The 19,394-nt window shown below is 39.1% G+C and overlaps 2 protein-coding genes and 1 long non-coding RNA gene across 3 annotated transcripts in view; all 3 read right to left on the bottom strand.

The window, feature by feature from the left end:
• Positions 1-972, bottom strand: part of LOC106812478 — a 12,158-nt gene extending 11,186 nt beyond the window's left edge. The window contains exon 1 of the long non-coding RNA XR_001394336.1: positions 514-972. This is a non-coding gene — a long non-coding RNA (uncharacterized LOC106812478). The remainder of the gene's footprint in view (positions 1-513) is intronic.
• A 2,615-nt stretch (positions 973-3,587) lies between these two features.
• LOC106812470 (dual specificity protein phosphatase 18-like) lies at positions 3,588-19,388 on the bottom strand. Its single transcript, XM_014816355.1, has 6 exons — positions 18,636-19,388; positions 16,202-16,404; positions 15,393-15,507; positions 7,749-7,828; positions 6,489-6,631; positions 3,588-4,800 (listed from the first exon to the last, which is right to left on the bottom strand). Exons 2-6 carry the CDS (start codon positions 16,361-16,363, stop codon positions 4,605-4,607), a joined length of 696 nt encoding a protein of 231 aa, XP_014671841.1. The 5' UTR covers positions 16,364-16,404; positions 18,636-19,388; the 3' UTR covers positions 3,588-4,604.
• Positions 18,762-19,394, bottom strand: part of LOC106812462 (2-oxoglutarate dehydrogenase, mitochondrial-like) — a 40,796-nt gene continuing 40,163 nt past the window's right edge. The window contains exon 10 of the mRNA XM_014816347.1: positions 18,762-18,842. Coding sequence (XP_014671833.1) covers positions 18,762-18,842 — 81 coding nt within the window. The remainder of the gene's footprint in view (positions 18,843-19,394) is intronic.

The following is a 19,394-nucleotide window of genomic DNA, read 5'->3' as shown; positions in this document are numbered from 1 at the left end:
CACACACACACACACACACACACACACACACACAAACAAACAGACACACGCACGCACGCACGCACGCACGTGCACGCGTAACTGCTCTATTCCGGTGATTGCGTTTTAAAGTGGATAACTAGAGGAATGAATTATCGCAGCTAATTAATTTTACTAATATAGGTAGGACGAGTAGCTATAGCATAATAATTGCGCAGTGGGTTACCATCGTCTACTTCTCCGTACGATTTCTTCTCGTGATAATATATATAGTAAGATATATAGAATATGCCAGTGAATGATCGCATATCCTACGCCCATTTTATATAGTTAGATGCTCACACAACGCCGATCAAACCCCCTCGAAATCAAGCAATCGACAATATACGCACATGCAGCAGATTCACATGCACACGAACGCTAAAAAAATACAACTATCACATACACGGGTGCAATTTTTACGGTCGCGTTTTAAAAAACCGAGGCTTGCGTTGCCTCGCGCGCGCGTAACTACGGCGTCCTCGTTGCACTTACCGGTGTGTGAGGAGATCGGACGGAGGGTGTACGGTGCGTGAGGAAGACAGAGCGTGTGCCGTGGAGCGGCGTCTACGTTCACGGTCACGAGTCGTCTGGTAACTATATAGGAGAACTGCTATCGAGGAGGCGTCTGCATATACGCAGCCGCGTCGCTGCGCCGAAGACGTATATAGATGGTGACGTCGGCGCGATGCCCAAATACAGCGAGAGAGAGAGAGAGGAGGCTGTTCGTGGCGAGGCAACCTGGAACGTAGCCCGCTGCGCGCTCGTGCACACGCACGCGACAGATGAAATTCGAATTCCCGCCCGAATTTTACCGGATCGAAGGAGATGGGTTCGTTATAATAGTGATTTTGCGCGCTACTGTGTTTTTTTACGCGCGCGCGGGCGGGAGGGCACGGGAAGCTTCGAGAAAGTGTTTGTTTACTGGTCACTTCCTTGTTCGGTGCAGGCCGATGGACGAGCGACACGAGCCGCGCATGCGCACGAGCATCGAGGGCGCAATAACAACTCCGTATGAAGAGAAGCGTAATATAACACGCCACCGGTTCTGGCTGCCCCGCCGCGGTTGACGCCTGATTGGTGCGCCAGCGATGACGTCGCGCGGGCGAGCGCCAATCAGCGATGCATAGCTGCGTCCGTTGCTTAGTGGCATTCGTGATGCGACGCGTATCGGTGATTTTGTTTTCGCGAGGAAACGCACGCAATGCCAAACTAAATACGAATGAGAAAGCATGTGCGTCGTTACAGTTCAAACACAACCGAGCTGTAACGTTTGCACAGCGAGAAACTGTACCAGCTAGCGTAACGGCAAGGAGATTTAGTCAGTCACGTCTTCAAAACTGCTTCATATCTATTCTGATTAGAGAATTACGTATTTCATAAAAATATCTGCCTACGTCACCAAACTCGTATTAATTGCAATTATATAACATAATTGGTATAATAATAATAATATCATTAAGAACGCGCACACTAGATCTGCTACTTTATTGCTTATGGTGACGTCGCCCATTGGATTGCTGTTTTAAAACGGCAATAAATAAACTCAAACAGCAATAAAAGTAAACGTCTTCAAAACCATTTGAATCCCGAAAACCTTTCCTCTGTGAAAATATTATTATATGATAGATAAACGAGTCTAATAAAAAACTCGATCCGCCTCTTGCGCCAGAGCTAATTATTGTGTTATTTGCATGTATGTGCTGTAATAACAGTACCAAGTACTAGCTAAGTAGACAAATAATACGTTACAACGCCATATGACGTTAGATATAATTAAAAAAAAAATTTTTTTGCACGTTTTCCGCGTTTTATTTCTACAGCCTTCCGGACGTCTATTGGCTGTTGTCGCGTGACGTCAGAGTAGATGCCCGGGCGGCGAAATTTTTTTTCCCACGAGAGTTCCGGACCCCAGCCAATCAGCGCACTCCATTCACTCGACTACCTCGAAGCAACAATGTAAAATTTATACAACCTAACCCTAACCCTAACCCTAATCCTAAACCGAACCCTAACCCTAACACTAACTATAATACAACCAGGTCTGTCTTATATACGCACCATATATTACAAAACACTATCTGTGGTGGGTCCGGAACTCTCGTGGGAAAAAAAATTTCGCGCCCGGGCGCGCGGAACTTTCTGGAATTTGTACACAAACAGAAATTGAGATCCACGGACCGCGAGCAAGGACCACCCCAACACCCCACCCTAGCTCCCGTCGCAATAACTATAGTGAATTTATATATAGTATCGCCTTCGAGCAAACGAACGCGCGTTCGTTTAACAATCAACTGATCATCACAGCTGAAACGCAGTTTTCGCCTTGCTAAAAACATCGATGTTTTGCCCCTACGGCTACGGGCAAAAACGTGGATGACTGTGTGCATGAGTAAATGAAGCAAGTACTATACGTGCCTCGCGTTACCCTATGTCGGCGTATCGGCGAGTGGATGGGCTCTCACATGTAAACAGTGCACGCTAGAATGCGAGGCATCTCTCGGCTTTTCTCGTCCCATTGAGTATACTCGTCTTCAACCCACCCACCCACCACATGTGACTTCGATGCCTGCAAGCTGCTATTATTGTCCTCCTCGTGTGGAACACCGAGGCGTGTTAAGTGTCCTCGCCGGATGCTGGGAGGCGCTGGCGCATGCATGTAGAGATTAAATCCGCGCTGGTCCGCGAAGCTAAGAATATTCCCGTCGCGTTACATCTCCGCGTTCTGGTGGGCCATCCTCCGCGTGCATGCAGTAGTCGCTGGTGTCTGCAGCCGACGTGTACGGTATCAGGGATGAAGATCTGTACCCTCGCGGTGATGCAGCACTGGTAATTGATGCAGCACGCGCGGCTGAAAACGTCGACAAAGATCTTACAACTTATACGTTCTACTCGAGTGCTAACCGTCTGGCCATCAGTGAGATGCTTTTGCTACAATTTCGTAGTTGTGTACATGATAGAAAGCAGGTCCGTAGCCTGCCTGGGTGGCAGGGATAAATATTAAGTCTAATATATGCAGATATAACGATAAAGTATACGTAGTAAATATATAGTAAGACTCGTGTATATGAGTAAATATTTAATTGAATACAATTGTGCCCTTCTTCACATCTGGATAATACCATCCCAATGATCTCATGTGTGGTTTATTTCGAGCAACTTTTCTACAACAGACGAATTTTGTACACGCCCCAAACCAAAGATTCTGCTAAAACAGCACGCATTTTACTTGCTAGCAGAGAAGAAAGCTTAGAAGCGATAGCCTGTCTATTAGCATGTACGGAATATCGAAAATTATATATATTTTTATAATTTAACGAAATATTAATACTCACACAATATGATACTCATCGCCGTGCATGTTACGAATATAATTTATTGCGGTTATTCAAGCGCGTTAGATCGTTGCGCCATCTAGTGGCTGTAAAGGCGATGAATGTTTGGCACCAGCAGATCGGGGTATGTGCTCCAGCGATTGCAGAGCTCATGTAATAGTCAATCTTTTCCGTATTATCGGCAAATAAACTAATCGAACAGTTGCGTATTACGAAATACTGTATTTTTGTGCCCTTTATTCTGGTATGAGTCCTTAGGTACATTTTTTTTAAATAATTGATTAATTATCATACATCAAGAGTGAAAAAAAAAATCCTGTTACAGTAACGTATAAACAATATTTCATTCAAACATACATTATATATGTATATACGTATATATTATATATACAATAATTATGAAGATATTATTAAAATTGTATACATATAGATGGGAAATGTATCAACATGAATCATAATGGACGACTATTATTTGTATGGGTGACTGCAGTACAACCAACCATTTCTTAGCAACCTCATCACGCCTAAATGCTAGCTGTTATCCTTGGTTACACATTTGCACGTTGCCCTATGTTATATAGAGAGATGTAAGAATATCTGCACACCTGAATGAAAACACCTGTTATTTACTAATGGATGTGGTAGATATTAATGTCACCATGTATTGTCGTGACATTTCGCCCTGAGTTTCTAAAATGTCATTACTCGGACACTCGCTCGCTCTAAATAACTCTGATGCGACAGATACATTATAAGGATCTCTAGTGGCTTGTGGATTCGCTCCATACGCGTATTGTATCTAATCGGCAGACACATCAAGGTGGTTAAGTACCTCGTTGATGAATTGCGAATAATAAAGGGATACTATATCATAGTGAATCTGTGTTTCTTTGCTAACACTTTTAGCCGTTTTTTGCTGTTCACTGCGTTATTTTCCATATTGTGGTATACACGTGTGCGCGTGTATATGCATGCGTGCGTGTACAAACGTGCATGCGTGCGTGTACAAACGTGCATGCGTGCATGCGTCTGTTCTTGACGTATTGTTGCTAAACCGAAAGGCTGCATGTATCCTTAAAACATGTTATAGGTTCCAATTCACTCTATATGAACGGGCAGCTGTCAATCATAGCATACCAATGACTATAAACACGCATAGCATCACCCATTCATGCCTATGAATAGTCGATTGATGAACAAACGATATATTTATATAACGAACGGCTACTCGCATATCTCTTGGTCTAGCTGTTAATATCGCATATACATTCGTCTACCCGTGCGGATTGGTGAAAGGTCTCTATTGTAGGAGCTGTAGGGTATACTAGGGCTGCTTCTGTAGGCAGCGAGGACCGGTGCTTCTCTGCTCAGCATGCACGTGGGCGATGTACTCCTGTTGATGCTAGAACGGTGCGGGCTCTCGGAAGGTGGCGCCACCGTGTGGTACCTAAAATGGTTAAACTTTAGTTATTACTCTCTTTCGGTGCTTACCATTGTCTTTCAGATTTCCTTATCTTGTCTTGGTGCAGTGTGATATACTCACTCCTCCCAGTTTCTCTCGTGTTTTCATGCCAACTTGCCCGTGGCTTGTCCCTCCCATTACCTTCTTTACTTTCACCTGCCCTTCCTGCTTTCCACTTAACCCTATTATACTTCCTTAACTCAGCCCCTCTCCTGCTTCCCACTCGCCCTTTCTCTTCGCACATAATACATTTATCATCTCTCCGCTTCCTACTCGCCCCATCCGATTCTCACTTAATAACCCATCCCCCTCTCCTGCTTCCTACCCTCCCCTTTCTATTCCCACCTAATAATTAATCTTTTCTCCTGCTGTCTTCTCACCCGCCTGTACGTCTATCGCCTCCACCCACCACCAGGTTTCCCAGAGACCATAGAACTACCATGCAGAGCACGTATATCATATTATCTACTTCTGATATTATGATATACGATATGATATACGTGCTCTGGAACTACTACATGTTAGCTTATTGGTTATTGTCACTGCATATTATCAGGAGTAGACCCCTAGTAGTTCCCTATTATCTACTCCTGATATTATGTTATGTCAGTCGGAACACCTTATTAAATTCCGCACCTAAGTATGCATGGAATCGGCCGAGGTGTTACGTGTCGATGATGGTGTTAATAGCGCCTTAGGAAGAGAATTAATTAAAATCTTATTTAGAATGAATATATGTGCTGTTTCTCTCGTACACATCCATCTGCCAGGACAGTATAGTCTGGTGTGGCGATTAACCTCGTCATCTGTGCTGCTGCATGTTTACTGCCGTTCTACCGAGCTGCATACGTTCTGTTCCAACCTCCCGCCTCCCCTATACACATTATAATTCTCTCCGGAGATCATAAAACTACAAGGTTTATGTTGCTCGCACTGTGTTGCACGTTATGTTACGTTTTATAATACATATGATACTACATTATATGGTACGTGCCATAACCGTATATAACCTTAATTACTATCTTATTATAATTATATATACTACTTATATATAATTATTATTAATTACATATTCTATACCTTATATATTATAAGGAGTGAATAAGAATAGATTATGATAGATGTGTGAAAACGTGAAACGTTTTTTTAAAACCAAACCATAGCGCAACCAAATCCTAACGTGGCGAGAACGTTATGTGTTAACAGGGATGTTATATTAGCCGGTAAAGGGTTAAAGTGATTACGTCACCGTAAATAGTAAAAATAAAAAAAATATTTCCACTTTTTCACAAAATATAAGTAATTCTGTTCACTTTTGGTTAAATTGCTGCATTATACTTCCTATTTTACTATATTGTTCTATGTGAACATACCCTCGTGACTCATACATAGCCCATAGCAAGCAATTACTGTCAGGAACATAATATATATCAAATCGTCCTGGTTTTTTGGATTTTTAACTAGTTGAGAAACAATCTTATCAAGTAAGAATTTGATGATACGTTTATTCCCGTTAGTCCCGCTAGTCCCGTTAGTCCCGATAATCCCGATAGTTCTTACATTTAATGTAAAAAATGGCAACAAAAATTTTACAATTTTTACTATAGAAAATTCGTGACGTAGTCAATTTAATTATAACGTCTCGGCGATGCTGCTGTCGTTTGTATACCTACCTGCCGAAGCAGTAGTCGGGTGTGGCGGCAGCGTCGTCATCACCGCTGTTCACCGACGTTCTGCCGTACAGCTTGCGCTCGTACTGGATCAGCTGTTTCCAGAATCCCTCGTTCGGCGCCACCCATCGTCTGCGATCCTTCACCTGCATCACGTGACGACGCAGACGCGAGAAAAAAACACACAATCAGTGAAAAATTCTGGCGCGTATTTTTTCTCGCGACCTTCGCAGCGGACGTATAATTATTTTATTATTATTAAATCTTTATTGCATGTAATTCAAATACATATACATGTACTGACAACAGTTTTTTTATGGAGAAAAAATCTGATAAAAGCAATAGTGTTGATTAGTTAAAATGATAAAATTTCTGACTGATATACAGTACAATACAAAGCTATACACATGTGCGCTACTTCTACGCTTGGAGTAATCATTCTGACTGATGATTACTCCAAATTCTGTGAGAATGATTACTCCAAGGTCTAACGTTTTAACTAATATACTAGCTCCAAGTAGACTTAAAGTAATTACGTCACCGTAAATAGTAAAAAAATATTTCCACTTTTTTACAAAATATAAGTAATTCTGTTCACTTTTTATGGTTAAATTGCTGCATTATACTTCCTATTTTACTATATTGTTTGATGTGAACATACACTCGTGACTCATACATAGCCCATAGCAATTCAATTAATGTCAGGAACACAATATCAAATCGTCCACGTTTTTTGGATTTTTAACTAGGTTTTTTTGACGATACGTTTAGTCCCGTTAGTTCTTACTTTTAATGTAAAAAAATGGCAACAAAAATGTTACACACTTTACCATAAAAAATTCGTGACGTAGTCAATTTAAGCTCGCCTATGCTGGTCTACATCTGCACTTGTGCGCTACCTTATACAGAGGCAGGTCCTGACGATGCGGGCTGCAGTTCCTACGTCTTCATGCAGACGCCTAGATTCACCTCCAACTAGCTTTAGCTACCATACTTCTATCATACTTCTATCGACTACTTATATTGACGATAGTGCGAGTGGCGATTAAGATGGCGACATATAAGTATGGATAGAGCGTTTATCATAAGGATTTGTTGATATCTACTCTGGGTGTGGATACGTAGATAGTTGTAACGTACGTGGTTGTAGGCCTTGTTTCTATCTACTCTTGGTGTGGATAGTTGTAACTATACGTAGATATAGTTGTAACTATACGTAGATATAGTTGTAACTATACGTGGATATAGTAGTAATTAACGTACGTGGTTGTAGGCCTTGCTGAGAGTCATGCCTTCGTACTTCATCAGGTGTGCTATCACTAACGACGCCGAGCGACTAACACCTACAACGATGCGAAGACAAAAATCTCATCAGGAGTGTATAATAATATATATGATCAGGAGTGAATAATAATAGATATGATCAGGAGTGAATAATAATAGATATGATCAGGAGTGAATAATAATAGATATGATCAGGAGTGAATAATAATAGATATGATCAGGAGTGAATAATAATAGATATGATCAGGACACGTGAATAATAATAGGATATGATCAGGATGTGAATATATATAGATATGATCAGTGACGTGAAATAATAAGGAGATTATTGATCAGGACCGGAATAATAATAGATTTGATCAGGAGTGAATAATAATAGATATTGATCGGATGTGTAATAATAATAGATACTGATCAGGAGGTGAATAATAATTAGATATTGATCAGGAGCTGAAAATACATAATAGATATGATGCAGAAGTGAATAATAATAGATATGAGTTCCAGGAGTGAGATAATGAATAGATAGGATTCAGGAGTGAATAATAATAGATATGAATCATGGGTGAATAATAATTAGATATGATCAGGACGTGAATAATAATAATATGATCAAGGAATAAGTGCAGTGTGAATAATAATAGATATGATCAGGGAGTGAATAATAATAGATATGATCAGGAGTCGAATAATAATCGATATGATCAGGAGTGAATAATAATAGGATGATAGGACTGAATATAATAGCATAGAATCAGGAGTGAAAATAATAATAGTATGATCAGGAGGATAAATAATAGATATGTTGATCAGACTGTGAAAAAGTGAATCAGAGTAATAATATAGATATGATCAGGCAGTGAATAATAATAGATATGATCAGGAGTGAATAATAATAGATATGATCAGGAGTGAAATAATAATGGATGATTGGAGCAGGACGTGATATGAAAGGATTAGATATGATCAGGAGTGGAATAATAATAGGATGATGGATCAGATGATAGAGATTGTCAGCGATGAAACATAAGAATCAGGATATGGATGCAGCCGAGTGAATAATAATAGATATGTCAGGAGTGAGCATAATAATAGATATGACAGGAGTGAATACATAATAGATATGATCAGGAGTGAATTAATAATAGATAATCGATCAGGAGTGAATAATAATAGATATGACAGGAGTGAATAAATAATAGATATGATCAGGAGTGAGATAATAATAGCTATGATCAGGAGTGAAGTATAATAATATATTAGGAGGAATAATGATTGCATCAGGAGGAATAATAATAGATATGATCAGGAGTGAATTAATAATAGATATGATCAGGAGTGAATAATAATAGATATGATCAGGAGAGTGTCATAATAATAAGATACTGATCAGGAAATGAATGAATAATAGATTATATGATGCAGGAGTGAATAATAATAGATATATCAGGAGTGAAAATAATAGATATGATCAGGAGGAGTGAATAATAATAGATATGATGGCGAGTGAATAATAATAGATACTGATCAGGAGTGAAAATAAATAGATATGATCAGGAGTTGAATGAATAATAGATATGATCAGGAGACACATACACACGTGAATCAATAATAGATATGAATCAGGGAGTGGAATAATAATTTAGATATGATTCAGGAGTGAATAATAATAGATATGATCAGGACGGAATAATAATAGATATTGATAGGATGAATAATAATTAGATATGATCAGGATGTGAATAATAAATAGATATGATCAAGAGCTGATAATAAATAGATATTTGATCAGGAGTGAATAATAATAAGACTATGATCAGGAGGTGATAATAATAGATATGATCGAGAGTGAATAATAATAGATTATGATCAGGAGTGAATAATAATAGATATGATTCAGGAGTGAATACTAATAGATATGATCAGGGAGTGAATATAATTTAGATCATGATCAGGAGTGAAGTAATAATAGATAATGATCAGGAGTGAATAATAATAGATAATGATCAGGAGTGAATAAATAATAAGTATGATCAGGAGTGCAATAATAATGAGATTGATCAGGAGGTGAATAAAATAGATATGATCAGGAGTGAATAAAATAGATATGATCAGGAGTGAATAATAATAGATATGATCCAGGAGTGAATAATGAATAGATATGATTCAGAGTGAATGAATAATAGGATATGATCAGGAGTGAAATAATAATAAGAATATGATTCAGGAGTGGGTAATAATAATAGATATGATCAGGATGTGAATATAATAGATATGATCAGAGGAATAAATAATAGATATGATCAGGAGTGAAATAATTCAATAGATATGAATCAGCACAGGTCGTATAATAATAGAGATGATCAGGACCCGTGAATCAATTAATAGATATGAATTCAGGACGTGAATAATATAGATCATGATCAGGAGTGAATAATAATAGTATATCAGCATCGTGAATAATAATAGATATGATTCGGACAGTGAATAATAATAGATATGATCAGGAGTTGAATAATAATAGAATAGCTGATCAGGACGTGAATAATAAATAGATCATGACAGGAGGAATAATAATAGATATTGATCAGGACGTGAATAATATAGATATGTCAGGGAGTGAATAATAATAGATATGATCAGGAGTGAATAAATAAATAGATCATGATCAGGAGTGAATAATATAGATATGATCAGGAGTGAATAATAATAGATATGATCAGGAGTGTATAATAATAGATATATTCAGGAGTTGAATAATAATAGATGATGATCAGGGATGTGAATAAATAATAGATAGGGGGATCGAGGACTAGTGAATAATAATAGATCATGATCAGGGAGTGAATAATATTAGAGATGATCAGGAGTGAATAATAATTAGATATGCATCAGGACGTGAATAATAATAGATATGATCAAGATCGTGAATAATAACGGAGATATGGATCAGGATGTGAATAATAATAGATATGATCAGGGAGTGAATAATAATAGATATGATCAGGAAGTGAATAATAATCAGATATGATCAGGAGTGAATAATTAATAGATATGATCAGGAGTGAATAATAATAAGATCATTGATCAGGAGTGAATAATCAAATAAGATATGATCAGGAGTGAAATAATAATAGATTATGATCAGGAGTGCAATAATAATAGGATATGATCAGGAGTGAATAATTAATAGATATGATCAGGATGTGAATAATAATAGATATGAATCAGGAGTTGGAATAATAACTAGATATGGACTCAGGAGTGAATTAATAATAGATCATTGAATCAGGATGTGAATAATAATAAGATCATGATCAGGAGTGAATAATAATAGATATGATCCAGGGTGATAATAACATAGATATGATCAGGCGGCAGAATAATAATAGATATGATCAGGATGAATATAATAGATATTTTATCAGGAGTGAAATAATAACTAGATATGATCAGATGTGAATAATAATAGATATGATTCAGGAGTGAATAATAATAAGATATGATCAGGAGTGAATACATAATAGATATGATCAGGGAGTGAAATAATAATAGGATATGAGTGCAGGAGTGAATAATAATAGATATGGATCAGGATCGTGAATAATAATAGACATGATCACGGAGTGGAAAAATAATAGATATTGATCAGGATGTGAATAATAATAGATCATGATCAGTCAGGAGTGAATAAAATCAGATATGATCAGGAGTGAATACATAATAGATATGCATCAGGAGTGAATAATAATAGATATGATCAGGAGTGTAATAATAATTAGATATGATCAAGGATAGTGAATAATTAATAGATATGATCAGGAGCTGAATAATAATAGAGTATGATCAGGAGTGGTGAATAATAATAGATATGATCAGGAGTGAATAATATAAGTATGATCAGGAGTTGAATAATAATAAGATATGATCAGGACGTGAATAATAATAGATATGATCAGAGTGAATTAATAATAGATATGATCAGGAGTGAATAATAATAGATATGCAGGAGTGAATAATAATAGATATGATCAGGGAGTGAATAATAATAGATGATGGATCAGGAGTAATAATAATAGATATTGATCAGGATATGAATAATAATAGATTTGATCAGAGTGAATAATAATAGATATGATCAGGAGTGGAATAATAATAGATATGTGATCAGGAGGTGAATAATAATAGATATGTCAGGAGTGAATAATATAGATATGATCAGGAGCGTGAATAATTAATTTAGATCATGATCAGGAGTGAATAATAATAGATCATGATCAGGACGTGAATAATAATGAGATATGATCAGGAGTGAATAATAATAGTATGATCAGGAGTGAATAATAAATTAGATGATAGATCAGGAGTGATAATAATAGATATGAATCAGGAGTGGAATAATAATAGATTATGATCAGGAGTGAAATAATTAAATAGATATGATCAGGAGTGAATAATAATAGATTATGATCAGGAGTGAATAATAATAATATGATCAGGAGTGAATAATAATAGATATGATCAGGAGTGAATAATAATAGATATGATCAGGAGTGAATAATAATAGATATGGATCAAGATGCTGGATTAATAATGGATCAATGATTCAGGATTGTGCGAATAAATATAGATATGATCAGGAGTGAATAATAATTAGATATGATCAGGAGTGTATAATAATAGATATGATCAGGAGTGAATAATAATAGATATGATCAGGATGTGAAATAATAAAATCATGATCAGGACGTGAATAAATAATAGATATGATCAGGAGTGATAATAAATTAAAAAGATTTAATTGATCAGGGAGCTGAATGATAATAGATAGATCAGGAGTGCAATAATAATGAGATATGATTCAGCGAGCTGGAATAATAAAGAATATGATTTCAGGACGTGAATAATAATAGATATTGCACAGGAGTGAATAATAATAGATATGATCAGGAGTGAATAATAATAGCATAATGATCAGGAGTGAAAATAATAGATATGATCAGGCGTGATAATAATAGATATCATCAGGACGTGAATAATAATAGATATGATCGATGATACAAAGATCGTAATAATAATAGATATGATTCAGGAGTGAATAATAATAGAGTAGATCAGGAGTGAATAATAATAGATATGATAGCATGGAAGGATAATAATAGATATGATCAGGAGTGAATAATAATATAGTATGATCAGGAGGAATAATAAGTAGATATGACAGGCCAGTGAATCAATAAGTAGATATGATCAGGAGTGAAGAATAATAGATATGATCAGGACGTGTAATTAGATAATAGATGGGATGATTCAGGAGGGTGAATAATAATAGACTATTGATCAGAGTGAATAATAATAGATATGATGCTAGGAGTATGAATAATAATAGATATGATCAGGAGTGTATAATAATGAGATATGAATCAGGACGTGGAATAAATAAATTTAGATATGATCCAGGAGTTGATAATAATCCAGATATGATCAGGAGTGTATAATAGATAGATATGATCAGGAGTTGCAATAATAATAGGACTATGTCATCAGGGAGTGAATTAATAAATTAGATATGATCAGGAGTGAATAATAATAAGATATGATCAGGAGTGAATAAATAATAGATATTGATCAGGACGTGAATATAATAATATGATCAGGACGTGAATAATAATGAGATACTTGATCAGGACGTGAAATAATAATAGATATGATCAGGAGTGAATAATAATAGATATGATCAGGAGTGAATAATAATAGATTCACTCCTGATATTATTATTCACTCCTGATATTATTATACATATTAGTAGTATATAGCGGTATAGCATCGTATGGCAGGCAAGAGGATTGGGCATCTTATAAACAAACATGTAGTAGAAATATGGTAGGCCCTATTGCTAAAGCATGGTTATTGGAATTTCATGAAGACAAACCATAAAATATAAGAGCTGGGATAAAAACAATATTAAATCACACTTGTATATTTACTCCTGATTCTTATCAGTATTAGATAGAGTAGGTATATGAGTATTGCCTATGTATAGCTGCCGCGTGTAAGTGCAGTCTATATTATTACTAAGGCACGAAGCCGGATCGTTGTCGTATAATGGCGTTTTTATAAAAATATGTCACCCCGAGGTAAACTATTTGATTAATGGTTTATGGTTTAGGTTAGGGTGTTAGGTCGTTAGCGGTTATTAGGCCGTTAGCGGTTAGGGTTAGGGGAGTAGGCAGTAGCGACATACCTCGCCGAACACCTCGGGTACTATACTCGAGGGTACATATACGTACAAGCGACCCTTCAGCATTACTAAGAAGACAAGACTCGTCTAGACAGCAGAAGGTACCGCCTTCATGTGATTAGCGGTAGAAGCGTCCTTGTAATTGGCAGTCTTTGGATCCAGGTGAGCAGTAAATGTGCTGTGGCCAGACTATCGTTAGTGTAGAAGTATTATAAGTCGATGGTGTGAAACTATGTTATATGCGCGCACCGCGTTGCGTTCATAATCCGGTTCTCGAATTAAATTTTTTTAAAGTTAGTTCAAGGTATGTAAGGACTACACTATATAGCTTCCTGCTGCGTGACTCACTAGTCGGCATAGTAACGGGGCAGACGCTTTATTTTTGCGTGTGATTCGCACGTTGATTGGTGCCGACGCTAACATTGCGGGTGCTATGTGCTATAACACGGGCCGGTGCTAACATTTTCAAAGAATCGTTGAGATCATCACCCGGTTAGTTAACGTTCGTGTTAATTACTACTGTCTATTAGTGTCTCTACAGTATATATAGTACAGGAGCTACTACCGTTAGAGCTTAATTCTTTCTTGAAATATTTTCTTTGAATTCTGCTGTAGCAGTAACTGAATTATTTTTAAGTTATCGCGGTTTACAGAAAGTTCAGGGACGCCAGCCATTTCTGTGATTAGGTATCATATATCACTCAAGTCGCCGCGGGTAAGAAATCACTCAGATTGATTGATTAGTATTCGTTTTCTAGTTCGTGTGACGATAGTATGCATGCGTGCTTGTGCGCATGCGTTTGTATGTGTGTGTGTGTGTGTGTGTGTGTGTTGTGTGTGTGTGTGTGTGGTGTGTGTGTGTGTGTGTGTATGTATTGTGTGTGTCGTCTGTTGTCTGTGTGTGGCGTTGCGGCGTGCGTGCGTGCGTGCGTGCGTGCGTGCCTCCTGATTTATTTAGGGATGCTGAACCAGGAGGACAGTTCGTATCCCTCTGATATTTATATGTCTCAATTAAGTGCGTACAATGCGCGTCCCCGTCTGGCGGCAAACGTCGCAACACATTACAATGTCTTGTCATCTGACTGATCCATACTACACGTGAGCCGACATCAAAACGTCGTGCCACAAGGAAAGCGATCGCTAGGCAAGCCCTAATCTTAGTGCAGTCACTTAAGCCTGTAATACTTTCGGACAGTATATAGTCTGATCACATCAATTATAGTGGAGCGAATCAGATCCCGCGCCACGGTTATCACCGAGTGCACTGCGATTAAATAATAGATTAAATAATAGATTTTCCACTAGAGCGATTCTATAGACGGCAAGCCCATGCGAAAATAGCGGGAGGAACCGATGTGCACTTGTCTCTGTCGGCCACCTACCGGCGCGGCAGTGCACGAGGGCCTTGCCGCCCTGTCGTCTGGTGGTCTCAATGCGCATGGCGACCATGTCGAAGAATTCGTCGATGCGCTCATACGGAAGGTCGTCCACCTTAACCTGCCGAACGAGAGCATTGCGCCATGTTTCGTAGCGTTACCATGGCGACCGACGACGCGTGGGCACGCAACCAATGCATTTTTTCCGCTTTTTACGTGCAGTTTGTAAGTTCTTTAGCTAATTATGATAAGCGGTATACTATAGCAATATATACGTACACGCGAATCGTACTGCATTAGCGCACACGCACGCACAGAAAAAAGCGTGTTGTAAAGCGAGACTTCTGTAGGAGGCCTTATACTATAGGCCTATCTACCTTCTAAGGTCTAGGGTCTACTAAGGCCCTTCTTTATACGCTCTTGATAGTATAGACATTAGTAGACATAGTATTTCTTAGGGTCCCTGTCAATCATTCGCTGCTCGATACGTAAAACGTACACAATTTTGAAGTGAAGCCGCGCGCGTAAAGCAATGCAGGCGGTTCACGATTTGTATGGTAAGTAGTGGTAGACTGTAGTGTTCTGAGCAAGAGAACTTCTAATACAAAACACGTTCGCGTTCTATGTTGCGCACGCGATGCTGCCCGAGCAAAATGAACGCGACACCTTTCCGTGGATGTTTATAGAGCTTGTGTCTACGGACGTCTGTGCGCATGGAAATAATATCATCTGATCGGTGCTTAGGTAATATACTTAGATATTTAGACGATAGACGTTCATTTATGCGTTTATTTCTGGCCGTGTCCGTTATATACCTGTAGGTAGCCGACAGTCGGGTGGTCGGGAGCTTGGAGGTCACGTGACGCGTTGATTACTAGTGCGATTCGCAGACGATCTATGTTGGCGGCGGTGACGGGCGTCGCTGCGCTCAGGTACAGGTAGGGCATCACCTGTTGAATGTCGAAGATGCCTGTCATGGCGATGGCAGGCTCCCGGGCGACGACAGTCAGCGGAACACCTGCGAGGAAGAAAAAGATGCCGCCATTTTGATTAGTAGTTTATTTTTATTTTTTTGCATTTACATTAATATTTAGTTTTATATTTACTTTTACATATAAATTTACTTTTAGTTTTACTTTTTATTTTACTTTTAGTTTTACTTTTTTACTATTACGTTTACTTTTCCATTCACATTTACTTTTACATTTACTTTAAAATTTACATTTACAATTACATTTTTACATTATGATTGAATTAATAGTCTATTATTTACTCTTGTTTATATTTCTATTCTATGTTTACAGTTAAATTTGAATTTACGTTTACGTTTACAGTATAGCATGTTTGAATTTCACATATGCCGCGTCGCAACTATCCATGGTTGTTGTCACGCGTCCCCTATTGAATTTATCTCGTAAGCAACGGTATCTAAATAGTGGGTATTGTGTGTATACACTCGATCAGGATGTTTCCAGGGCTGTTTTCAGGAGGTTGTGAACTTCCCTCTCCGGAAGGGAGGCGCGTCCCGTAGAAATGAAACTTTTAACAATTACATGGAGAATTGCCGGTGAAAAAGCGTCTGCCTCCGCCACAACACGCTGTTCGTGTTGCTATATTTAGCCGCTCTAGTAAACAGATGCTCATAACATCACACCGCGCGCTTGTCGGCAATATATTTCACCCAAACTTCCGCTCCGAGCGAGTATATACACTGTAGCCAGCGGCGAAAACCTCGCGAAATTGCACGATCACGTGCGCTGCAGTGTGCTTGGTTGCCTGGCGGCTTCCTGCATGGCCATAGCTATGGTGAATAATACATGTAGCAATCTAGCTTGCGCTTGCTTTTACCTGCACCGGGTGAATGTGGCGGGCGACTGCTTGGTGAAAAACGCACAGAGGCAGTGGAAGCTTCAAGCATAACATAGTAAGCTGTCGTAACCCGGTGCTTGCATGCATACGCTGGTATAATATAATATCAGGAGTAGATAATAGGAAATTATTAGATTCCCTATTATCTACTCCTGATGCACACAGAACGTATGGAAAGAATTATATATACACAAGACTGTCGACCTGAGAATGTCAAATGAAATTAATTGCAATTATATTAAAAGTTAATATTTGATGTAAAATTGAAACGGAAATCTCTATGAAAATGAAAATTTAATCATCAGATTATTCAGATGAATACTGAGAATCAAAGGCGCGATGTTAATAATTTACTTGATATTATATTGTACGCGGGTTTCGGTGCTGTGCGGTTCTTTTGCAATGACAACGCTGCTCACATCCTATAGCTACGTACAAACACATGTCTAGGAACACACCGGGGGTGGTGTAGGCGTCGGCTACATAGCGGACTGTACGGTGCGTATAACGCACTCACTTCTATACACATTTATGAGTGCATAATTCTAAAGATACGCGTTGCGACTGTGAATATGCATGAGCTGTCTCTCCTCTGATTGACACCGACACATGTGTAACGCGAGGCGACTGAGAGATTCGTGTGTGATCGTGAAGAAAATGTCATGACTCCCACTTGCACCCACGCAGATGCGCGCGCACAACACATTGAAGTAAGCAATACGCACACACGCGCACGCACAACACATTCAAGTAAGCAATACACACACGCGCGCACGCACAACACATTCAAGTAGGCAATACACACACGTATGATACAATTTACCCTTCAGTTACGTTCGACATACACATGGACCAACACTTTTCAACAGCGAATTGATCCCCAAAACACACCCGCCACGAGCAACAGATGGAGAACGAACTTCAAATGACTTTACCCAAGATGACAAGAGTCGCCAATTGCGTCTGACAGCACGGCCCGTGCGACACCCGTGTGACACCAGTGCTGTTACAGCACGGTCCGTGCGACACCCACGCGACACAAACGCTGTCACAGTACGGACCGTGCGACACCCGCGCGACACCCACGCGACACCAGCGCTGTCACAGCACGGTCCGTGCGACACCCACGCGACACCAGCGCTGTCACAGCACGGTCCGTGCGACACCCGCGCGACACCAGCGCTGTCACAGTACGGTGCATGCGACACCCACGTTGTCAAAGCCCACACAGCACCCACAGCCTTCGCCTCTAGGTACTCTCTCATCTATTTACGTACGTGTCTAGCTACTCACCTTTATGGCTCTTCACATATCTATTGCTATTCACATATCTAGCTACTTCCGTATATCTACTCACATGTCTACTGTCTAGTCACTTACGTGTCTATCTACTAGAGGTGATGGCAACCCGCTCCTTCCTTCCTGCTCTCTGAAGCACCGGCGGCGGAGGATGATGACGCGCCTCTAATTCGTCAAGCTATCACAGTGACGTTAGAAGATGCTGATCTATCGACTGGGAAGATCGTAGTTGGCAGTAAGACTCACCCTGTCCACGCCGATGGGTCTGCACGCGATTTCGACGCGCGCCTACGTCAGCAGATGACGTAGCTGATGATGTCACACTGAGTGTGCGGCGGAGAGGCGAGCAGAGCTGGTGGTCAGGTTTCTTATAGGTTGGTGTGACGTGACGATGGTGTGAGTGGGAGGATGGGAATAGAGCTGTAAAGCACGAAGATGCGCTAAGGAAGGATGCGAATGCTGTAAGGATAAAGACGCTGTATAGTAAGAATAAGGATGCTGTATGGATGAGGATACGGCTAGAGAGAGGATGAGAATGCTGTCAAGATAAAGACGCTGTAAGAATACGGATGCTGTACGAATAAGGATGATGTAAGGATGATGATGCTGTAAGGATGAGGATGCTGTATAGATGCGGATACGGCTAGAGAGAGGATGAGGATTCTGTTAGAGAGAAGAAGAGGATGCTGTAAAGATAAAGACGCTGTAAGAATAAGGATGCTGTAAAGATGAGGATGGTGTAAGGATGAGGATGCTGTATGGATGCGGATACGCTAGAGAGAGGATGAGGATTCTGTTAGAGAGAAGAAGAGGATGCTGTAAAGATAAAGACGCTGTAAG

The sequence above is a fragment of the Priapulus caudatus genome, unplaced genomic scaffold, assembly GCF_000485595.1.
Source record: "Priapulus caudatus unplaced genomic scaffold, Priapulus_caudatus-5.0.1 Scaffold652, whole genome shotgun sequence".
In the NCBI taxonomy this organism is placed as follows: domain Eukaryota; kingdom Metazoa; phylum Priapulida; class Priapulimorpha; order Priapulimorphida; family Priapulidae; genus Priapulus; species Priapulus caudatus.
Note: the sequence above shows the minus strand (reverse complement) of the source record. Positions and strands in the feature narration are given on the sequence as shown.

Coding starts and splice junctions, on each gene's coding strand:
- LOC106812470 (XM_014816355.1), bottom strand. CDS start 16,363: ATGACAGGCATCTTCGACATTCAACAGGTGATGCCCTACCTGTACCTG. Junction 15,508..16,201: donor CGACTGTCGGCTACCTACAG/GTATATAACGGA, acceptor CTCGTTCGGCAG/GTTAAGGTGGACGACCTTCC. Junction 7,829..15,392: donor CCTCGTGCACTGCCGCGCCG/GTAGGTGGCCGA, acceptor GCATCGTTGTAG/GTGTTAGTCGCTCGGCGTCG.